Source organism: Triturus cristatus, chromosome 8 (assembly GCF_964204655.1).
Source record: "Triturus cristatus chromosome 8, aTriCri1.1, whole genome shotgun sequence".
Taxonomy (NCBI): Eukaryota; Metazoa; Chordata; class Amphibia; order Caudata; family Salamandridae; genus Triturus; species Triturus cristatus.
The window spans coordinates 1,677,297,172-1,677,322,046 of NC_140591.1; the positions used below are offsets into that span (position 1 = coordinate 1,677,297,172).

At 48.0% G+C, this 24,875-nt stretch overlaps 1 protein-coding gene across 3 annotated transcripts in view; it reads left to right on the top strand.

Moving 5' to 3' along the window:
• Positions 1-5,965, top strand: part of LOC146808571 (E3 ubiquitin-protein ligase TRIM39-like) — a 124,744-nt gene extending 118,779 nt beyond the window's left edge. For all 3 annotated transcript variants that reach the window (XM_085623593.1, XM_085623594.1, XM_085623595.1), the window contains one exon: positions 110-5,965. In XM_085623593.1, coding sequence (XP_085479719.1) covers positions 110-651 — 542 coding nt within the window. In that variant the 3' untranslated portion in view covers positions 652-5,965. The remainder of the gene's footprint in view (positions 1-109) is intronic.
• The last annotated feature ends 18,910 nt before the right edge of the window (positions 5,966-24,875 follow it).

Sequence of the window (24,875 nt, forward strand, 5' to 3'; positions counted from 1 at the left end):
TCCCTGATGGTGTCTGTTTTCCTGTACTGTAGATGGTGTGATGTTTGGTGATTGATGGTGTGAAGGTTTGCTGCTCCTCTGATGGTGTCTCTCTTCCTCTCTGCTCTAGATGGTGTGGTGCTGGACCCTGACTCTGCCCATCCTCACCTCGGCCTCTCAGAGGATCGCAGGAGTGTTATAATGGGACGCACAGCCCTGGCACTGCCGGATTCCCCAGAGCGCTTCGATGCCCCCTGTGTCCTGGGATTCCCAAGACTAACCTCAGGGATTCACTACTGGGAGGTTGAGGTGGGGGAGATGAGGGAGTGGATACTGGGAGTGTGTTATGAATCTGTGAGGAGGAAAGGGATCTTTGAACCATCTCCTGAGAATGGAGTTTGGGCGGTTGGCCTATGGGATGGGTACCGGGCACTCACCACTGCTTACCCTGGCACTCCTCTGTGTCCACGACAGCGCCCGCGGTTTGTGGGAGTTTTTCTGAACTTTGAGTCTGGAAGTCTCACATTTTACAATGTGGAAGACAGATGCCAGCTTGTCACGTTCCCTCCTACCTCCTTCAGCCAGCCTCTTCGGCCCTATTTCTGCACGTGGGACACGGTCACTCCTCTGCGGCTCCACATGATTGAGAGACAAAGACACCTGAGGTCATAGCATCCGTTTAATCTACCCCGCCTCTCTGTTCTTTGCAGCAGTGTGCATAGATTGACTTTAATACTGGATTAGTGCCTGCCACTGCAGAGCCTGAGGCCTACAAATATATCATGGGCAATACATTACTTCTCAGAGGACTGGTCACCTTGGACACTCCCTTTGTAAAACTTAGTTAATTGAATGCGTTTTACCATTCCATTTGTTAAGTATATAACCCCAACCATTAACTTACTCGCTTGAGACAAGGTAAAGCCCTGTGGTGGATTTGCCAGGTGATGTAGGGTTATGTGACCTTGTGTAATATGCAGTTTATTTTTCTGTGGTCTCAGTGGTGTGTGTCATCAGAGGGTGTCTGTCCTGAGACACGGCTGCTCCTATCTGGGCCACTGATGTCTGATTATTTGAGACAGGTTGATTAGCCGTTATGTTTAGATTTTGCGGCAAGCATGTACGCTGAGGTATACAACGTAGGTTCTTGTGTGCGCACTGAGACATGCAGCACAGGCTCTCGCGTACGCACAGAGCATGTACACTGAAACATGCATCATAGGCTCACATGTGCACAGAGTATGCGCGCCGAGACATGCAGCGTAGGTTCATGCGTGCACACAGAGCATGTACCCAGACATGCAACATAGGCTCACGTGTGCACACAGAGCATGCGCACGGAGACCGGCCGCGTAGGTTCAAACGTGCACAGAGCATGTGTACACAGGGAGCACATGGTAATGTTCATCATCGGAGCACAGTTTAATAGGTAGTTGTGGGCACCGCATGTTGTGCAAGATGGCGGCAGGGGGTGAAGTCAGTGGCAGCTGTACGGGACAGTAGTGTTGGGGTGGTTACAAAAAAACCAGCATTGGCATAGCCAATAGGTCTCGTGTTTGGGATGTTATAAGTTTTTAGTTATGTTTATATTATTGTATGTGCCTTGTGAGACCGGCAACTGCAGCGTATTTGTGTGCATTGAGTGTGAACATGCAGCCTCCACTGTGCCCGCAGAGCAGCTGTGGGTGGGGGCCGAGGAAGGACTCCAAGAGCCACTTAAAAGCTCTTGCCTGGAAGAAGGAGGCGGTGTGTGTAAGCAGAGGCCTCGCTACCTCTGCCGCCACAGTCAAAACACGATTCTGCTGCCTTCCTCCTTCAACAAGTCAACAGCAATGGGCCTAGCATGACAGCGAAAGGGTTAAAAATATGATCGGCATCAGAAAAGCGCCACCGAGACAGTTGTATAAGATGTACAACTGATAATTTGGCTTTTGCAACTCAAGTTGTACATTCTAATTTTTTCAAATTCATAATAATGCTACCATGTTGGACCGCAGTGCACGTCAGAGTGCTTTTAGACACAGGGCACAAGATGGGGGCGAGAAAGAGTAATGGTGAGGAGTATGGGGTGGAAGGGGTCTCCGAGTGGCCTGGAGTGGCAAGAAGAAAAGGGAGTGACATTTGGAGGAGGGGGGGTGGGGTGAGGATACCGAGCACAACAGATCGAGGTCAAGGGTCAGATAAATGCAGAACTAAGTAAGGGAGACCAGTATCGGTAGTGGGCAGACATTGATGGCAGTGTTTCTGTGGGTCATCCGCACGACGCTATAGGACTGGCCTTCCACGCTCTAATGGCATTGACGACCCATGGTAGGCTGGGAGTGCTCAAGCACCAAGGCTCAGCTGCTGCAGTGAGGCCTCAGCGGCTTATGGAACTCAAGCGGCTAAGGAGCCAGGAGCACGCACAGGCCTATTCATGGTATAGCTGTTTTCAGGTACTGGCACAAAACGAGAAATAAACTACTCGCACATGATAGTTCCCAGTGAGGTCACTGTTGTTCAAGGCCAAAACATAAGCTAATGTATAACGAAACCCCCAGAAAACACCCTAACAGCGCATTGGCAGGTCTGTGCGTGTGCAGGGCATGAGAGAGAATGGTGCGAGAGAGAAGCAGGGGCGAGTAAGCACGGCAGCGCGGTGAACGTGCTAATTAAAAACAGATGGTGACATGACCCCGAACAGATGGCACCCCTGCTAATAACCGCAAGCCGTTGGCCGTGGGTGGATACATTTCTTTGCTAAGGTGGGACATGCACCCGCCTTTTCCCAATTGCGTGCTGTCTTTTTAGAAAGACGCACGCAAAGCCCAATAGAAAAAATGCTAAAAAAAACACACATGCACGAGCGTGTGAAAAGTCCAGAGTGATTCCAAGAGGTAAGCACCCTGCGTTAGGCTCGACCAAAAAACACATAATGGCCCTTGCCAAACCAGCTGCATTAACTAGAAGTTAGGTCTATTGTAATGCGACAGCCGCAGCAGCTGAATTTTAGCGGCACTCATAAACATCCCTTATGTGTTGGTCTTTAATTCAGAAGTTAGTAATAGTTTATCTCATGCAAAAGCTTTTCTTGATTCATGCTCTAGTTACTTTCCGTCTGTGAGGTTTATGGCCATGGGACCTCATTTGCTGGTTTCATTATGTATGTTAGACCCAATCTGTACCGCTAACAGGCCCAGTTTGGCTCTGAAATCTTCACTTGAGATTAGGCCATTACTGTAAAACGAATGGTCGCTTGGAAGAGTCCTTGAAGCAATCCTATTAGGGGAGTGCATATTTCATTCCAAGTTTCTGAAAAACAACTTCTCTTTCCTTGTGCAATAATGTGAAAGATTTCAACATTACGGCGGTCGCCGGTATGCAGATTTACCACACAAGCCTTTCACATGATTTTGTAAAACATTGCCAGTATGTCAGTTTCACAACTACTGCTGCCTGGGAATCCGCATTGTGGAAGGGTGGTTGCTGCATTTCACACGCGCATCCATCTGAAAGTAAAATAGCACGGCCGCCTTTAGTTTGAATGATGCAATGAAGGGATTTGCGTACATCTGATGTTCTGCACAACGTTTTTAAACTGACCTTAAATGTAAAACAATTGGTTACAAAACAGAAAAGAAATAAACAGCTAACTATTCCCACCTCCCTAGTGTGTGCGATTTGGTTCTACTGCAGCTGTAGAACTGTGTCAGACGTGATTAGTGTTTCCTGCTCGCGGTGTCATCTAGCGGCCACAACTGGGAGTGTCACCAGAAGCTGCGCAGCCTGTAGATTCCGTCTGAGCTCGCATCGCGATGTTCTTTTTTTTGTCTAAGTGTAGGATGTGCACAGTCGGAATGTCTGTTAGCGATCCTTATAAACCAAGGGAAGGAAAAAACCTCTGAATGTCGGCAATGGTCTCAAGATATCACAGCGGAGGATGTATGTGCTGCACACAGTTCTCAGCAGCAGGGGGTCACCGACTCCCGATCTTTCACTAACCATAAATAACGCTGTCCTGTCTCTGCTTGTGTGTTGTAGGCAAGGCGTTCATGACAACCACGCTGGTGTTGGTTCACACACTATACATTGATATTATCAATCTGCAGAGAGAGGGACGCATGAAGACTCCTGGCCATCTGGGACTTGGCGTTGCAGTGCATTTGTTTCTTAGTCCCTTCAAAGTATTTTTGAAATTTATTGCAGTTAGTTTATTGGAGATTATGACAATATCCGGAAAGCACGTAAGACTCGCGTGGGCTTTCTTGCTTCCATTTCTCAATTCTTCTCTGCATAAAAACAGACACCCGGTGTTTCAGTCAATATCTACCACAACTTCCAAGGTTCTCCATCGGAAAAACCAGATGTCTGGCCTGGCTCAGCTCGAGGTCCTGTCCGAACCTCGAGCCCATAGAGTTGAGCTCTAATGTGGCATCTGCCTGCCTCCCTTTACCCAGGATATGGCCTTACAGTCTGAGATGCGTGTGACCTGATGTAGAGCGCTGGGCCTTTGGGTAGTGCTTACGCTATATTTTACAAGCATTGGCCGCGCGACGCTGGAAGCTTGTAGTAATGTAAAAAACAAAAAAAACACGCTAGTGATGCACGCGCACAGCAGCACGAAAAAGTGAAAGTGATCGCGCTGCAAGGGAGGCAGATGGCGGCTGCGCGCGTAAACGCTTGCATGAACGCAAGCGCTAGGCCACCAAAAGCCTGGGCAGCACTTTGAAAACCCAGAGACTAAATGTCTCGCAGTGCAGCACATACGCTGGCTCAGCGAGACCTAAAAAGGAATAGTAACTTACCTGCTTGCCGCTGCCTCCATCCTTCTGTTTTTCTGTTGAAGATGCACAGTCCCATGGATGCAGGAAACACACAGTCTCCTAGACTCCCCTATCCAACCGCGGCACTGTTGTCACTAGCATGACAGCAGCGTTGTGATTGGTCTGGACGCTGTGGTTCGGCCCTCTGACAGGGAGTGGGAGCCTGCATATGTTCACCTGGCCTTGCGCTACAACCGGGTGGAGAAATGCTTAGTGTGCATGACTGTTTGGTTGGCCCAAGATGGGTGGCCAAACCATCCATCGCACTAAGAAAAGTGCCCACTAGTCCTCCCCCTGCTCTGCCGGCAGCCCAGACCCATCCCACCTGCAAACAAAACTAGTTAAGTACGTGTCAAATAAAATGATAGCATTGTTTTAGTATCATTTTATTTTTCCTGTGGGGCGATGCTCCTCCGTCTTGGCGGAGGAGCTGCCGGTGGGTGAACAGTCACAGTGGGGCTCCAGGCCGCAGCCTTGGTGTGCACCAGGCGAGCTCAGTGTGATATGAAGAAGTAAGCATAGGCCAGGGGCACCTCGAGGGCACAGTGGATGCTATAGTGTGCAGTGTCTGTTGTGCAGTTCATGGGCCCAGGATGGTGCGCAAAGGGCCTGCATCGCAGTGTACAGTGGGGCAAACATGCTGATGAGTTTCATTCCAGCCAGTCCTGGGGTTTTGGGAAGTAGCATGTTCCATGCAGGAATTGAGTCTAAGCTTCTAACTCCAAAAACAAAACCATTCCAGCATTGAAGGATCTGTTGGCTAAGAAAAAAAGACTGAAGGTACCAAAAATTACATAGTCCACTTGACTGCTCGGCACACGAAGAGATGACATGTAAATAAAACAAGCATTGGCAAAGCCAATATGTTTGGCCTTTCACATAGCTGCCCTACCTCAAGTCAGTACTAAATGCCTTTCTCGAATCAGAAGCATCAGCTTCAAGTCTTTAACAAGACTCCTGTTCCTCAAAACCTGACTAGATATCCCTCACGAGTCAAAACTTAAGTGTTGCCATGCCAAAAGGTGTTACTAATCGATGTAGATTCCATGTTAGATGCATTTGCGGCAAACGTTCTTACAAAGCTGATGCCGCATCGCTTCTACATATAAATTTGTGCATATATTTTTGCCACTCTAACGTTCTGTGCTTATTTTTAATGTGCAAAATAAATGTCAAAGATGGTTTATGCTGAGTCAACATTCAGTAAGTGTCTCATTAGTGTGCCGCGGTACACGGTGAACATGTACATTGTAGTTGCTGAGAGTGAGGACAGTCGGTGGTAGGACTGTGCTGATCCTCTTATATGTTCTGTGGTTAGAGGGAACAACGTGTTAGCGCCAACCGAAGAGACCCCAATTGAAGACACCAATGACTAAAGACATTTTACCAAGTGTCCCACGTATTAAGTCTCACGTGTGTGCACGCACACACTCACACCCCCCTACACACACACCTGTCCCCCATCGCCATATAATTGGTACGTTTTCACTGTTTCAGAAGCATGAAAAGTCTTCCACAAAGCTGCAATCCTATAACGGTCACTAAGAGTCCCCCTAAGTCCCATCCAACTGCCTAAAGTCTTCATAACCCTGCAGTACCTACTCATCGTCGTCACTAAACGCCCCTCCTAAGTCACCTGTGCGAGCCTGAAAACACTTCCTCAAAGCTGCAGTACTTCCAGTGCTCAGCAGGTGTCCCTCTCGAGACCGATCCAAAAGCATCCCTCCCTGCACTCACTGCTCGTGGTCCCTCCCCAGTCAGACGCAGCATCTCAACGCTGAGGTGGCGTGGAATCTAACGCCAAGATGCACATACACCTTTTTGTACTCTAATGATTTGTATCTGTTTTCTCTAGGAAAAATAAACATGCCAACGCTTAAGTATTTACTATGAATTTGTAAGTCTCGGTTAGCCAAGACCTTTCGATTTGCTAAAAGTATTCTTGTAATATGCATATTAATAAGGGCTTTCAGCCAGCCCTCTCGATTGACTTTTAAGTTATTGTGTCATTTGTGTTTTCTGTCTGACCGCTGCAGCAAATGTCCTGTGACAGTCGCTCAGCCCACGTCAGCCGCTAGCTCGCTTCACTGTGAGTGGCAGCATTCGGCCCTCTCAGAAGGAGCCCATCCACCCCTAGTCCTCTTCAGTGCCAGGAACTACATCGCCAAGCCGTGCTTTTTGAGATCAAAAAATATTTGTGCTTTTAGCCGATGCTTTCCTTTTCTAGACTCCGTGATGGTTTCTGCGTGAGGGCGGGGGCGTCACCCACTGCAGCTGTGCTAAACGTGAAAAATACAATGGCACTGAAATTATTTAATTGCCATTTTATTTATCAGGTGGTGTGCCGCCAGCCTGCCCCTAGCTGGGAGAAATGGGGGCGTGCCCTCCTTTGCTGCAGAGGCCAGGAGCAGTGGCTGGTGGGGTGATCCAATGTGCGCATGTCACTTTGTGCGGCTGTCTTGTGCCAGCCAAAGTGATATGCACACTTTAAAGCTCTCCACCCAGCTGTCTTAGGCATCTGGGTGGAGACCAATCACAGGGCTGAAGGATCATCCAGCCAGGCCGCTCTATCCAATCTAGCATTTCTCTCATGCTGGTAACCAGCATTAGAGTAGCACCAAGACTGGTTAATGGAATTAGCTGGAGCACTCTGAGCCGAGGGACCGGAGCGAGGAGGACGTCCGACGTGCAACAATCAAGTAAGTGACTGTATTTGTTTTTTATTCGTAGCCACTCGCATTGCTTGCATACACGCACACACCCACCACCCCTTTGCCCCTCCCTCCAGTACATCTACCTGCAACCACCCGGGTCTGGACTGATGATGGCCCAGCAGGTTCCCCAACAGTAACCTTTTAGAACACTCTTGACAAAACAAACGTTGACAAGGTCAAGAAGCTGGCTTTCCAAATGCTTGTTCCTGAGACTGTAAACACATTCACAGAACTTCAGTACATAAAATCGTTGAAAGATGTTCCTCTTGACTCAAATGCAAAAGCCTGAAACATCTTTGAGAAAGTTGCAGTACTTCAAGAGGCCTGTAGGTGCTCCTCTCATGATAGATCCAACTGAAGTATTCCCAAAGCTGCAGTACTTCAAAAGGCCACAAGGGGCTCCTCTCAAGTTAGATCCAACTGAAGTCTTCCCAAAGCTGCAGTACTTCAAGAGGCCACAAGGGGCTCCTCTCAAGTTGGATCCAACTGAAGTCCTCCCAAAGCTGCAGTACTTCGAGAGGCCTCTAGGTGCTCCTCTTAAGTTAGATCCAACTGAAGTATTCCCAAAGCTGCAGTACTTCGAGAGGCCTCTAGGTGCTCCTCTCATGATAGATCTAACTGAAGTCCTCCCAAAGCTGCAGTACTTCAAGAGGCCACAAGGGGCTCCTCTCAAGTTGGATCCAACTGAAGTCTTCCCAAAGCTGCAGTACTTCAAGTCATTACTAAAGATTCACCTGGAGCCAGGTGGAGCTGCTTCAAATGTCTTTCACAAGGAAGAGGGGGTGTGGCCTCAACATAAAAATGTACATATACCTGTTTGCGACTTGCTTTTGATGGGATAAATACACATGCCAAAACTGGTTTATGAAATGAGTCAATATTGTCACTTTCAAAAAGATATCTTGAATACTACGGAGCACCTGTGATGAATCCTGGTATACCTCGGACCAGCGGTAAATTTAAGAGCCATCGTCCTTATTTTCAACAAGAGGGGTTTTACTACCCCTATACTCCGGCTGTGCCAGTAAGTTGCAGTTACTTGTAGTGAAGCCAGCCGACGGCTGACATGTGCTGATGCATTGTCATGTCCTGTGGCAGTAGACCCTTAGATACAGGAATTTGGCAGGAAAGGTTTATGTATGTATGTAATTTATTCAGTTGTTTGTGTAAACTTGAGGTTTGCAAGACCCTGGCAAACCCCCATCACCTGAGTCAGATGAAAAAGCCTTTAAAACTCATCTGCAATGCTGCAGTCGCTCAGGAGGTTACTAGGGGCCATATCTCAGCAGATGGGTTACACCATCACATTATTCGTCCATGAAGTATAAATCGCATGGGCTATAGTGGGATTTATATTTCGGCGGATAGAATATCACTGTTGTGATGGAGTAACCCGTCCGCCGAGATCTAAACCGGGCTCTACGTATCCCTTTCGAGTCAGATCTAAGCGCTTGAAGTCTTTGCAGAGCGGTACTATCCCAAGTCTTTAATAGATGTCCATCAGAAGCACATTATCGAATGTCCGTCAAAACATTAAGGGGCTGTGGTATCAATATAAACATTTAAACACACATCCTCTGCTATTTTAAGGATCTGTGCTTGTTTTCTGAATGGTAAATTCATATGCCAAAGCTTCTTTTGCATTTCTGAGCCAATATTGCAGAATTCAGTACATTGCTTGATTTGGTTTGAAGCAAGAGAAACGCACTCCAATATATAGGGTCTTCTGACCACTTGTAAATACAAATGCCTTCCAATTAGTAATCTTACGGATTGTTTTTCAAGTGATGTATACAAGTGCACAGCTAAAATGCACTCAAACTGAAGGTGTCCAACAATGGCTGGACTGGCAAGCAGCAAACCCCATGAGGCTGTTCCCCTTGAAGCCGGTTTCGGTCCTCCTAAGTGATGGTGCGAGTTACGCGGTCCCGCAGCAACCTGAAGTGCTGTCCAGTCAGATTTGTTTGAAAAATCTTAGCTCAACCCTGGTTGGCTGTGGCTCTGAGAAGTCAGGCTTTCTGAATGGAACAACTGTAAAGCATTGAGAAGTACCAAAACCCTTGAATAACTAAGAAACACAACTCAATGAAAATCTGACACCTATTTAGGAAAAAATAGGTTGTATTTTTATCTTGAAATAGACCGCTCAATGACAAATATACACTAGAGGGTTCCATAAATATGAAATTCCAAAGGAACAATATATCATGGTGTTTTCATTCAATACAATAAATCATTGAAATCATTGTCATGAACCACGTTGATGGTCAAACTTTGGAAAACTTTAATAAAGTTGTAAACTACTATTCCGGTCCTCTCTGGTTGACCAGCTCTGACAGCTCTCACAGTCAAAGTAGACTCCAGCCCAGTTCCAGGCTCTATAGGGAACCGCCATAGACTTCAATGGAGTGTTCCTGATGCGAGGGATAAAGGATGCTGAGGGACCTATGGGCGAACCGCCATAGACTTCAATGGAGTGTTCCTGATGCGAGGGATACAGGATGCTGAGGGTCCTATGGGCGAACCGCCATAGACTTCAATACAGTGTTCCTGATGCGAGGGATACAGGATGCTGAGGGTCCTATGGGCGAACCGCCATAGACTTCAATGGAGTGTTCCTGATGCGAGGGATACAGGATGTTGAGGGTCCTATGGGCGAACCGCCATAGACTTCAATACAGTGTTCCTGATGCGAGGGATGCAGGATGCTGAGGGTCCTATGGGCGAACCGCCATAGACTTCAATGGAGTGTTCCTGATGCGAGGCATACAGGATGCTGAGGGTCCTATGGGCGAACCGCCATAGACTTCAATGGAGTGTTCCTGATGCGAGGGATGCAGGATGCTGAGGGTCCTATGGGCGAACCGCCATAGACTTCAATGGAGTGTTCCTGATGCGAGGGATACAGGATGCTGAGAGTCCTATGAGCGAACTGCCATAGACTTCAATGGAGTGTTCCTGATGCGAGGGATACAGGATGCTGAGAGTCCTATGAGCGAACCGCCATAGACTTCAATGGAGTGTTCCTGATGCGAGGGATACAGGATGCTGAGGGTCCTATGAGCGAACTGCCATAGACTTCAATGGAGTGTTCCTGATGCGAGGGATACAGGATGTTGAGGGTCCTATGGGCGAACCGCCATAGACTTCAATACAGTGTTCCTGATGCGAGGGATACAGGATGCTGAGGGTCCTATGGGCGAACCGCCATAGACCAATGGCGTGGTCCTGATGCGAGGCATACAGGATGCTGAGGGTCCTATGGGTGAACCGCCATAGACTTCAATGGAGTGGTCTTGATGCGAGGGATACAGGATGCTGAGGGTCCTATGAGCGAACCGCCATAGACTTCAATGGAGTGGTCCTGATGCGAGGGATACAGGATGCTGAGGGTCCTATGGGTGAACCGCCATAGACTTCAATGGAGTGGTCCTGATGCGAGGGACACAGGATGCTGAGGGTCCAATGGGTGAACCGCCATAGACTTCAATGGAGTGGTCCTGATGCGAGGCATACAGGATGCTGAGGGTCCTATGGGTGAACCGCCATAGACTTCAATGGAGTGGTCCTGATGCGAGGGATACAGGATGCTGAGGTTCCTATGAGCGAACCGCCATAGACTTCAATGGAGTGGTCCTGATGCGAGGGTTACAGGATGCTGAGGGTCCTATGGGTGAACCGCCATAGACTTCAATGGAGTGGTCCTGATGCGAGGGATACAGGAAGCTGAAGGATGCTGATCTGGTGTCAGTGGTATTCCCGGGGCTACTCCTTGGTCCGCGAATATGATAGGGCAACTTTGGTCGCCGGGGTCATCGTCCCTCGAAGTCTATTTGAAGTTCTGCCCAAAACCAGCTGGCACTGGTCTACTGGTCTCCAGTTTGAGTGATACCAGTGGTTGTTTTTAACTGGTGATGGTGATACCTTCTTCCATCTTGGGTAACAAAACTGCACTCTGATGACTCACACAGGTCCAGCAGACTTAGGTGCAACTTATAAGCGTCAAGTCTTGTATACTAGGCTTCAAGTTGGTGGTCTGAGATGGGCAGGGGTTGTTGGTTACCAACTCACTGATGCCTGCTTCTTCAGCCTTTCTGGCCCTGTAGCTGCAACAGGAAGCCAGCCAACTGACTCTTGGAGCCAATTCTTCTGTCGGAGTCTCCGGAATGGCTTTTCCTTGAGCAGGGCACCGCAGGCACAGTCCTCTCTTTGCCAGGCCAAGGAGCAGCAAGTGCAGTCCAGTCTTTGGTGCAGCCTCTCTTTTTCAGGCACCAAGGAACGGCAGGGCAATTCTTAGGTCCACCCTTCAGTATAGATGTGATATGAGGTCTGGGGGTCACTTTAATGCCCAGTTGATGCCTTCAGGAATGTGGCGACTACTAGCAGCTACCAGTTCCCCTCCCGCCGAGTGACGTCTTCCTGTGAAGTATGGCATCTTGCTAGCCCAAAATACACCATCTTTTCCACCCCATCATAGCAGAACCCTTCTCTTGGTGTGTGGAGCTCTTCAGCCCAACCCAGAAGTGTAGCCACCTGGGAGCTACACTACCCTTGAAAAAACGGTTTAACAACCGGTTCATCCTCTCTGCCAGCCTGTCTGTAAAAACAAAAAAGCAGCCCCTCTTGTGTGTGGCTACCACATGACCTTCAAAGGCGGCTTACCCTTTGACGCTCGCCTTTTGAGCTCACAACCTGTTTGGCCTTCCTGCTTTGGCAAAGCCATTGTGTTCCTTCCTGAGAGTTGTTCACACCTCACCCCAGAAGGGTTGAAAGCTGTCTCAAGGACACCAGCTTCTGCGCAATGCAAACTTTCTAAAGCTGTCCTTTGTGCAAAAGTTACATTAAATTCGGATTGAGCACTGTCAGGTTTAATGTAATGATTCCTTTAATACCTTGAAGTATCTCATTTAGTAGTCCCAAGCAGAAGTTAGCATTGCTGAGATGTCGGTGTGTAACTCTGTACTCGCCTTTGGGGCTACTTGCCTTTCCAAAGAAAAAACGACAATGTAGGGTTTTACTGTCAGGCCATGTAAAGTAAAATCACATGTCCAGTTTATTAATATAATGCACCCGACCTTTAGGGCTAGGTGGGCCTGCTTTAGAGGTGATGTGTAAATATTTAAAAGTAAGGTTTGGACTTTGCTTTTACTTTAAATGTCAGAGTCAAGTTAGCAGTTTGGAACTACTCTATGTTATGTTATTTAAGAGCATTTGTAAAGTGCATGGTTGCCCCAGCAATGGGGCGTCCTAGTGCTAGTTCAGAAAAAACAAGGTCGACACAAGAGACAGAGGTTAAACCAAAAATAGCCAGGTCTTCACGGCCCTTCTGAGTCTCAGTGATCCTGGATGCAGCTGATAGAAGCAAAGTGGTCCAGAGGGAGGGAGCTTTCACAGAGAAGCGCCCTCCGGCCCTCGCTCTTCTCTCTAGAGGAACATAAGCTAAATGGAGTTTAGCCGAGCACAAGGCACAAGAAGGGGCATAGGGGTGGAGCAAGTTAGCTAGAATGGATGGGCCACGACAGGTGAGAATTTTGTGAGGGATACATAGGGCCCTCAAAGGATTCTTTGCTCCACCGCGAGCCAATGCAGCCGGCGGATAAAGCGAGTGAGAACAGAACTTTGAAAGGGCAAAAAGGAGCCGCGCTGCAGCGTTCTGGGCTAATTGAAGCCCTATCATCACTGTCTTATTGGACCCAAGGAGCAGCGCGTTGCAGTAATGCAGCCTAGAAAGTATGGTTGGCTGGATAATCATCTGATGCGAGTGGGCGTCAAAGGATCCCAGAATGGGTTTTAGACCTCGCAAGAGTCCAAAACAGATGCCCACTCCTGATTTCGCCTGGGCTTCAAAGGACCGGGCATTATCTACCCAGACTCCCAGATTCATCATTGCTGTTTTGGGCTGTGGAGGTGGCCCTAGCGAGGGAGGCCAACAGTGGTTGCCCCATACATGGGTATCTCTCCCCATTCTGAAGTGGCAGACCTGGAGACACGATTTACTTTATTACACTCGTGGTGGCACAATCAGTGCTGCGATCCCCAATGGATTCATAACGTACAGCCCTCAGTACCCCTGGCGCTATATACTAAGGACTTATTTGTACATTAACTTACGCCGATTGGGGGTAAATAATAAAAAATGCATTTTTAAGGGTTGGAGCACATACACCGAGGCCTGGGCAGCAGGGCCAGTGCATTACAGAGTCATTACACCAGTGCCCAAGAGTCAAAAAGTGTGGCAAGAGGGGCAGTGAAACTGCAAAAAGCTATTTTTTCACCCCACTCCCAGATAACAGGTACAGGAGAATTAAACAGACTCTTGACTATTAAGCAGGAAAGAGGGGGGACACTGACTGACCTTAGCAGGACCCATTCAGTCTCACATCTTTTTGCTGGGATCAGTCCCTGTGGGGAGTTCATCTACCTCAATCTAAATGGTGTGTTGGCTCAGACGATGTCTCTGCTCACCCTTTCCCTATCTTTGACTTGGGACTGCGGGACACTGGCCTCTCTAGCCCCAAAGTTACCAATTGAGGCCACCCAACACTTGAGTAGCCGCACCGGGAACAACTGGCCCATCTTTTCTCCCAGGGCATCACCTAACCCTGTGACAAGCCAGTGCTGCTCCTTAGGCAAGCAAGCAGCAGAGGCCACTGTCAGCTTACGGTGCTCAGCACCTCAGCCCAAGCTCTCCCCTGGCAGGTGGACATGCTACTTCAGTGGTTAGCGGTGGGCCTCAGTTCCAGCCATGTGCTGACAAGGAGTCACTCACAAACTCCTTCAGTTCTTCTAACCTCTTTGGTGCTTCCTAGTGAGAGGGCTAGCACTTCAAGTGGCAGACACCCTCTTTCGACTCCCTCTACTGTTAGCTCAAGGGTGACACCCTCAGGCTGAACAGCTGCCTTCAACCCAGGACTTGTGGGGCTGACACAGTCTCCCTCTGGGACAGTAGTGGCCTCACCAGTGCTAACCTTGGGGTCCTCCCTACCTGAGTAGGTTTCCCCTGGCTCGCTGGTCTCCACACTATGATTGGCCTTCTCTGCCTACTGTCCCTACTCTTAGGCCTCCACCCCCTCCTCTCAGGGACAGTGCCCCCAGAATCTTTGAGTTTTTGAGTGCCCGAGGCACCCATCTCTTAGTTCTGCGCTTGCTTCTGGAAGCTCATTGCCTATAATTCAATCAATGGAAGGAGAGGACAGACTATCACCCCATTCAGAGTAAGTGTATTCTCCCTCTCTGGGGATACCAAACACACAGGGTGGGCAGAGGTCTGTCCCTGGGTTGTCCTTACCTTTACAACTTAATCTGGCAGATACAGGTCTAGGGAAACCAGCCTGTCCACCCCTATGATGCGACTGCCACCTGCATCCCTCAGAGCAGTGGTTAGGACCCCTGTTAGATTTGGGGGTCTCTAGTTGGCATAGGTAGGTACCTGTGACAAATAGGGAACCTTGCGCCTTGTCAGGGTAAGGGGGTACACTCCCAAAATAACCCCTGCTCACCCCCTTGGTAGCTTGGCACGAGCAGACAGGCTTATCTCAGAGGCAGTGTGTAAAGCATTTGTGAACACATACAGTAATCAAGTGGCAACACCACAGATGGACACCACACAAGTTTTGACTAAAAAATAAGTATTCTTTATATAGACTTGTCACAAGACCACAAACGACAAAAATCCACAATACTGTACTTAAAATGGTAGAATTAGGTTAGTTCTCTTTAGATGTTAGATTGTGACACTTTGAGTTCAATGTACCTTAAGATGCGTAACGTAATACAACAAAAGTGTTGCAGGGAAGGTGATGCGTTGGTTCCTTACACGCAAGAACGGTGATGCGTTGGGTCCCTACTGCAGCGGAGGGGATGCATCGGTTCTTCTCTGTGAGGGGAGGTGATGCGAAGGTTTCTTACTGCGCTTCCGTGGCGATGCAGCACGCAACGCCGTGATGCAATGCAGATCTGGTGCAAAGAAACAAAGATGGCGTCTTTTCTTGATGCGACACGATGCGGACCCCGACAGGCCCTGCGATATGCTGCTCGGTGATGCGGCGGCATCTGCTGCGACGTCGATCCTCTTCTCCGATGGTGCAGGACGATCCAGCAATGATGAGAGCCGTGACAGGCCCTGCAACACGCTTCCCGGTGATGTGGCGGCGTCTGCTGCGACGACGATCCTCTTCTCCGGCGATGCGAGGTGCTTCGGGGACCCTGCAATGACTCAACGGTTCTTCTAGGCTGCTACAGGCCTGGCGACATGCTTCCCGGTGATGCGGCGGCATCTGATGCGACGTCGATCCTTTTCTCCGGCGATGCGAGGTGCTTTCTCGTTGTGAAGCGGCAGTGCGGCGACACGCTTCTTGCTCGTGAGTCGCGCTTCCAGCTCTTTGCGACACGCAGTCCCTCAGAAAGCCTCCCAAAACTGCAGGCACTTCCAAAGAACTCTTGGGGAGCTGGTTGGTGGGTGAAGTCTGTTCTCCCTGAGACTTCAGCAGGAGGCAAGCTCTTTTCTCAAACCCTTGGATATCCGTCACAAGTTGAATAAAGTACACAAAGTTCCTTTTCTCCTCTCTTTGGCAGTCAGGCAACCACTGCAGGCCAATCCCTCAAGCTTAGGGATAGTCTCTCCTCAGTCTCCCTGGTTCCTCTTCTCAGCAAAGGTTTCTTCTTGTTTCCCAAAGTGATCTAAAGTTATGGGGACTGGGTCCCCCTTTTTATACAGTTTCTCTTTGTTCTCTGACGGCCAGTTCTGGTCAGTCCTGGAGCACTCTGTTTACATGACTCCTTCTTTCCTTTCACAGTGCAGGGTTGAGACATCAGACGCACCACAGGAGGTGGAGCCAGCATTGTGGAGGGAAGGCACAGCCCTATTCAGGTCCCAGGTGCAACTCCTCCCACCCATCTAGATGCAGATCTCTCTATTCAGCCTTGTGCTGACTCAAACTCCAGACAAGGAATACACAACCTAGCAGAGGCAGGTTTGGATGGTTAGACAAGAAAATACCTACTTTCTAAAAGTGGTATTTTCAAACACAGAATGTTAAAAACCAACTTCACTAAAAGATGTATATTATCATTCTGAGTTCAGGCATACTAAACTCGAATTTCTACCATGTTCCCTGAGTCAGTTAGGATTACAAGATGTAATAATGAAACTGCCCATTCCGGCTTATGGGGAACAGGTAGCCTTGCAATAGTGAAAAACGAAAATTGCTGTAATTCACTATTAGGACATGCCACACACACCAGGGCATGTCCTACCTTATACTTACAATGCACTCTGCCCTTGGGCCTACCATAGGGGTGTCTGATATGAAGAAAAGGTAAAGTTTAGGGGCTGGCAAGTGGGTGCAAGTGCCCAGTCAGTGTGGTACTGTAAAAATCGGACCCGTGTAGGTGGCATGGTCCCACCATGCCAAGTTTGGTATCAGCGAACCGCAAAGGAGCAACGCGGTATGTATGAGTGTTTTCGTCATGTTTCACTGATGAATTCACCGTGTATACGATACTACATATTGTATCCATGGTTTCCATTTTACAGTAGTAGCCATTTTGTAGTTGCCCTCACATAGGCTGCGCACTAAGGCCATGCCTAGGCTTAAAGGACACGTACACCTTCTGTGACTTCTCTCTGACCTGTGCAAGCCGACTCCGCTGCCCGAGGTCAATCCTGTCCGGCCGGTTCCTTTCTCGCGGCCTAATGTGATTAGCATTAGGGCTCGACCCATCATAAAGCCCTGTTCGCACACGATCCCTGACTAAGCTGTTATCACACCTGACTCTGTTTCCTACTTTATGGCTTGTTTTACGAGCAGGACGTGCCCGTTTTATTGGGGTCTGCTGTTATCTGATGAGGGTTCTGAGCCTCGCTGGGTGCAATAACTGCATGCTTAATGAACTGAAATGTGGGATTGTCATTATGACTCTGCTGTTCCTTTGAAACTAAAATATGTGAATGACCACTTGTAAAACAGGGGCGGTGTTGCCCCCAAAGCATAATTTTGTGTATAGAAGTAAAGACTGTTTTTTGGTTCGGGAGCAGTCTCCTGAGAACATACATCGTGTTGTACTTCTCGGATATCTGTTATTGGTCTGCAGCCAATAAAGACGTACTTTGATTTCACCTAGAAGACTCTGTGTTTCTGTGGGTCTGAAACAGGAAGAATCCGAAGTCTTAGGGTGTGTTCCCCTGCACCGCTGGGTTCTAAAAACCCGGTACTTCAGTTGGCGCCCAACTCGGGGCGATTTCAGTGGTACCGGTCCAAGCCAGAGGTTCGTGAGGAGCTTCGTGTGGAAATCCTGGAGGAAGGCCGCCACTTCATCGACCCCTGCATGTCGACGTGGTCCGAAAGTCTTTTCTGCGAGGTTCTCCGCGTCCCGACGGCTACTAAGGACTGCTGCCCTGATTAATCGCCCTGTTTTGGACCCTGGACGATTTGGTAGAGCGAAACAATTGAGAGCGTCTTCTGGTGAAGTCATCGATACCTCAGTTAAGTATAAGTGGAGCGTCTCCCAGTTTGTTTGTTATCCTTCAGGATTTTGGTATCCTTCGGGGTCGCTTTGATTTGGGTCTTGCAAGTGCCAAAGCCAGAGGACTTGTGTATTCACGAGACTATCGTATTCGATAATCCTTTGAAGTTTGAAACTAGACTAGTGAGCAAAGATGCCTGGTTCTAGTATATTTGGAAATTTTTTTTGTTTTGGTTGTAAAAGGGACTCCCGATTGGAGGATTCGTGTCCGGTTCCTCCAATTGGAACTCCAACTTATGAGCTTTATGTGAAACATGGCGTGGGCCCCATTACGTATAATGAAGTATGGGTCCGATACACCAGAAAGGATTGTGTTTTAAAATGGCCCCAAAATGGTAGTTTCGACACAGAGATCCTAGATAATTTAGAAGTTAAATTGTTCAAGAAGAAAGCCCGGCCGGCGATGTTTGATTCCTTCCGCCTATGGCGAAAGGAAGCCAAACAAAAAGAAATTAAATTAGCAAAGAAACATAAAAGAGAGAGAGGTATGTCGATCATGCAAGCAGCTTTGCAGTTTAAGGATAATGAAGAGGACCGAATGGATGAGCAGTTGCATAGGCAACGCAAACTAGTCATTGATAAATGTTACCCAGTTTTGCCACCCCTTCAACAAGATGAGTCAAAAGAGAAAGAGAAAGATTCCCTAATGTCCCATTTGCTAAGTTCGCCACCCCCTTATGCGCAAAATGCTACAGCGCCTCCACAGCCCGTAAATGTGCAGCCTCCAGCTAATGCGCAGCAAGCTTTCCCGCAGCCGCCAGCTCCTCCTCAGCCGGCTCCTATCCCTGCAGCGCAGCCTTCCCAAGGGCCGCCGATTTTGCTACCTACCACTTCTGTGCCCCTTGCGACTTTTCCGAGCACATCAGCTGCCTCTCTTGGTGCCCTACCTACTGCTACCCCTGTATCTGTATCTGCATCCGTTTTCCTTCCCTCTGTTTTTCCCCCGGTTCTTGCCTCGACTTCTCCTTCTGCACGACAGCGAATAGCTAGTGCAGTCACTAGTCTTATATCACCCCTCTTTGGGTCGTCTACTACGATTCCTGGTCCACAGCGTAAGCAGTTACGTAGTCAAATACCTGGTTCTAGAGAGAAAGAAGAACTGGACCGCATGGCACGTAGATGGATTGTTTATCCTTCTAGATATGATGTAGAATCTGTTGTTAATGTTTTTCATCAGTGGGAAGCACCACAACAGCGGTACGTTTTTGAGAAAATGTGTGAAATTCTATGTGAGGAATTGGAAGATAATGATGTAGACTCCAGTCCGCAAGAGTTGTGTCAAGTGCGATTTGAATTTGGAAAAGGTACGATTGTGGGTTCTGATGTTGAGAAAGCAGTTGCGACACTGCTGTCTTTCAGGAATGGGGATTGTCAGCAATCGCTGTTTGGACAGGAATTCCCTGAAGGGAAACAAGTAAAAGCGCGACAATATCCGATGCGTGAGGTTCCTCCAGTTTGGAGACCTGGTGATGCGAATGCTGTTCCACCTGTTCTGCCACATTTTCAGCGTGTTTGGGTACATGTTCCCTGGAAACGATCTGAAGTTTTAGCCCTTAAGCAGACATTGCCTGACCCCCGTAAGAACCCTGCAGGATATTATAAGGAGTTATCACAGACTGCAGAATCGTGTGTCATGAACCTGGCTGACATAGATATGTTGTTCGGAAATGTTGTTCCACAGCTTTTGTGGGGATTGATTCGTAATGCAGATCATGCTGCAGAGTTAGGTGACACATGGGCTAATATCCTTAATGCGGACAATAGACAGGTCGGTGGTGCTAAGCCTGAGCCCGTGGTAGCAGAACTCCCTGGTAGAATAATTAATTATATGAAAACTTTAATCCCCGCAATACGTGTAAATTGGGATAAATTATCCGCGTGCAAACAGAAGAAAGATGAAACCGTGTCCGATTTCTTCACTAGGTTTGAAGAAACATTTATTGACCACAGTGGTCAGGACATGAGTACAGAAGGGGGCCAACGGTTATTTGTTGATAAATTTGTGCATAATTTGCTTCCAGAGTTGTGTAAGAAATTAAAAGATTCGGAGAGTTCTTGGGCAGTTTCCTCTTCAGCACAAATACTGGCTACTGCACAGTATTATGAAAATAGGGATAAAGATGAGAAGGATAGAACTGATAAGAAAACGAAAGAGTTGAAAACGAAGGTTCTTTTACAGCAGGCTTATCCGCCACGTGCAGGTCAGAATAATTATAGGCAAACCCATGGTATCTATCAGCAACCCCAACAGTTTCAGAATAATCAGCAAATGTATGGGTATTATCAACCATGTGTCCCTATCAGTCCCAATCAATGTTCGTATTGCAAGGAGGAGGGTCACTTTAAAAATAATTGTCTCAGATTGTTACAACGCACAAATAATGCTTATGGCGCAAGAGGTAGAGGTGGCCAGCAAGCCCCAAGAGGTAGAGGGCGTGGAAATGTTCCCCAGAACGCGCGTCCTCTTCCGCCTCAAAATACGATGAATAGTTTTGATCAGCAAGCCAATGCGACTGGCAAGACAGCGCAGTACTATAATAATGACTACTATGCAGAAGATGATAATACGGAAGGGAATGATTACTAGGACAGCCGTAGACAGAGAGAGGGAGTTGTTTCAGTGCCAGTGGACCAGAGCGGACCGTATGTTAAGGTGACTACAGCGGGTATAACAGAGCCCTTTCTGCTGGACACTGGTGCTGCAAAGAGTTCTATTATGCGCTCCAAACTCCCTGGCGCGCCTTTGTCTGGCGAAAGGAATGTTTCCGTAGGTTTTTCTGGCGCCCCGGTTAGGAACCCGATCTCAAGTCCTATGGCCCTTTCTGTTGGACCTTGTGAGCTGAAAGCACCCCTCATCCTAACGACAGGATGTAATGAAAACTTGTTAGGATTGGACCTGTTGAAGAGATTACATGCGACATTATATTGTTCTCCCTCAGGAGTACAACTTACGCTGGGTAAGGAAGTGATTTCTCCCATGTATTTGTCAAAGAATGAACTACCAGCTGAATTGTCATCTCTTCCTGATGCCCTTTGGGCCACTGGCCCTAATGATGTGGGCCTTTTGGAAATACCGCCGTATGTTGTCACTTTAAAAGCCAATGTTAAATTGCCCCGCATTCCCCAGTACAAGATCTCTAAGGAAGGTGAAAAAGCGTTGTCAGCAATTATCTATGATTTAATTGAGAAGGATGTCATCGAAGAGACAAGAGGCAACGTTTGCAATAGTCCGGTTCTGCCTGTTTTAAAACGTACTGACCCTTCTCAGCCACCTGTTTACAGATTTGTGATCGACTTTAGAGAGGTCAATAAGGTTGTTGTACCACAGTTTCCAGTGGTCCCTGATATAACGGCCTTGTTGACTATGATCCCAGCTTCCGCTGCTTGGTTCTCAGTAATTAATTTAAAGAATGCTTTCTTTAGTATCCCGATTGCAGAGGAGAGCAGAGATATTTTTGGCTTTTGTTTAGGAGGTCGAAGCTTCCGTTTTAAACGTGCTCCACAGGGCTACTGTGAAAGCCCATCAATATACAGTCAGGCTTTAAAAGCACAGCTTGATGCCCTTGTTTTACCTAAAGGTGCTACCCTTATCCAGTATGTTGTCGATTTACTAATTGCCGCAGATACTGAGGAGATTTGTAAACGAGCGACATCATCATTGTTGCGTCATTTATCTGCCTTCCATCACAAAGTGTCTCTCTCTAAGCTGCAATATTGTCGACAAGAGGTGACCTATTTAGGTCATCTCTTCTCGAAGGAGGGAAGGAAGCTGACCCCAGAAAGAATCCAAGCCATTGCACAATTAAGCGTGCCAAAAACAAAGAGAAGTGCGTGCTTTCCTGGGCATCACTTCATATTGTAGGCACTGGATCCCGAGTTTTTCTTTATTGGCAAAACCATTGCTAGCATTAACATATAAAGATATACCAAATCCTGTCCCATGGTCTGAAGAGTGTCAGAAAAGTTTTGTGGAATTACGTAAGGCATTATGTTCAGCTCCTGTGTTGGGTACCCCCTACTGTTAAATGGTAGCGGCAGTTTCAGTCGATAACCTTTCAAGTATTGCCCGGCGGTAATCGCCTCTCATACCACTCGATAATTTACCAATGAAAGAGGCAGGCGCCGGAGACTGGAAGGCAGGAAACAAGGTTTTATTCCGTCGGAGCAGAACACATCAGATCAGACAGCAAGGTATTGTCACGAGGTGCTCTAACTGCATCTCTGAGACCTGGTCTCTTATACACTGGTTTATTGCTTTATTACACATAGTACATTCTTGAGATTCCCTTGATGCCTGAAAGAACATCCCCTGAAGCCCCGGCTCAGATCCGATCCCACACATAGATACAGTAGAAGTTCCCACCCTACCCGCAGTGGGAGATGGCTATCGCGCAGCAGGGAATTCCGCTAATTCCCGGGGGTGTGTGCAACTGGCCGGGTCTCAGGGGGTAGGGGCTTTGATCTACTGTAATCCCTTTGATGTGGGGTGTTTCCCTTACAGTAGGGGCAGTAAACTGCATCCGCAGGGCTAGGTGATGGCCTGGGACCAGTTCAGACAATGGGGCGCAGAGGAAGGGGGTTATCAAAGGAGAGGCATGACCATGTATGGGTTGTCGGTTGGGAGTGGTTCCGTAGCAGGGTCGCGCAGAAGGAGAGGGTTTATGGCCTGTATGAGAGAGCGGGGGTGGCCGGCGCGCGGGGGATGCTTGCAGCGCCAGGGGAAAGCGCTGGCGGTCGAGAGTGAGCGGGGAGAGAGTGGGGTGCCTAAAATGGCGGCCGTGCATTCGCCGTGCGTGGCGCTGGGGAGAGGCAAGATGGCGCAGATAATGTTCAGTTTGCACGCTAAATTTCCACAGTCCTCCCTTTTAACATATCTCGCCAGCTTGTCCGGCCAATATTCACCTTTGTTAGCCTTTCAGTTACAGCATCGTCAATGTTCGTCGCACATTTAAAAAAATACAGAATCGTTAGGGTAGGCTAGAGTAATCTGACACATTTGTACATTGTCTCATACAGTTTGATAAAGTAGGCGAGGAGGAAGTGCATTCAAAGTTGCAGTATAGTCGTGTACATGGCTGGTGTTACTATACAAAGTTACATTTTCTTAACTTCTCAGTGTACAGTCGGAAGTGATCGATGCAACATCATGAAAACTTGATAAGAAGATAGTTAATATAATAAGGTGGTTGGGAGAGTATTTTCAACTTTGACATGTGTTCTTCTTTCCAGTGTCCTTGTTTTATAAAGAGCTATCACTGGTAAGCTCTCATTGTTGTTCTTCTTTCGTTGGCACCGTTGAGCACCGGCGGTGGAACTAAGGTCCAGCTCAAATCCGATTTCTTCACGTGGCAGGGTGCGACCACTCACTGTTCTTTGATCACAGTCCTGTTCCTTAACACAGTTCACCACAGGTACTTTTGAGACAGGGTGCCGGCCTTTTGTTCCTCGGTAGTAGGTCAAAGTCATAGTCAAAATGAAAGAGGAAGAGAGAATGGGGTGGCATGGGATCAGATCAAAAGTGCGGACCAAGGGGGGGGGGGGGCAGAATCTTTTCAGCACTGGGCCCATCAATCGGGCCCGACGGGTTGAGACTTCAGGCACGCCGGTCAGTGAGCGGGGGCCTCGATGCAGCCCTTCGCGCTCATCGTTCTGATAATGGTGCCTCATCTCACACTCTTGTTGCTTCGTCGCTCCCCCCCTTGGTTGATGTCATAGATGTTTTATGATCCTCAGCCAGACTGTGCGTCACGTCCGACCCCTTTCTTCCGATGGCTGCAGGTTATCCTTGAATAGGTTACAAGAAACGAAAGTCTTAGAGATCTTGGCAGGGAAGACATTTACATACTTCATTCTCTCTCCCAACCACCGAGTAGTTGCGGAAATGCTTTTATCTGTTACTACATGATTGGTGCCTATTAACTCTGATGTTACTGTGCGTGTTACTAATCTATTAATTACTGCTGTCGTGCAGGGTTCTGTGGGTGTCCCTGTCCATCGTCTGGCCTTCTAGGTGTCGGTTTCTGCGCCTTATAATACAAGGTTTGGTAGTACCCGTAAGTGCGAGGTGCTACTGTCATGCGTTCATGGGTAAAAAAACAGGGCCATCAGTTTTTTTTTTTATTCGGGATACTCTGAAACGGCTTAGTATAGGGCTGGAGTTATCTCTGGGAGAACAGGGTGCTTTAGACATTCTATTTCGGGCTAACTGGTCAGGGGTAATTCTGGGTGGTGGAGATGATGTCCTTTAAGAACAAAAACCACTGACATATAGTCCCCGTGTTGAGGGTCAGATTGGGAGACATCAGTCGTCTTACCTGTCCTTTCCTTCTCAGCCGATTAGGCGTAATGTTTGTAAAAAGGAGAGGTAGTAACGTGGTAAAGTATGGTCGTTTTTCGTTTCTGTCAATTTGTTCGAACACCACTGTGTTCAGGCCAATTATACACTTACCAAAGGGGTGTATGTCGTTAATTTATTCAAGAAGAAAAGAGGGCAAGAGAGAGCCTTTTTCGAGGGAGGGGGAGAGAGAGAGAGAGAGAGAGAGAGAGAGAGAGAGAGAGAGAGAGAGAGAGAGAGAGAGAGAGAGAGAGAGAGAGAGAGAGAGAGAGAGAGAGAGAGAGAGAGAGAGATGTGTGCATCAAGTAGGCTATTTTGGCATACATACGACACAAAACGAGAGAGAGAGAGAGAGATGGGTAAGATAATAGGCCACTTGGTGCACACACAACATGGAGTAGCATGGGTCTGTTCCATGTAAGAAAACACAAGCGGGGAAAAGACATAGATTCGGTGATCACGTACACAAATGCCGGATAGGGTGTGGCAGTACATGCAACAAAACGGAGACTCAGGGTTGCG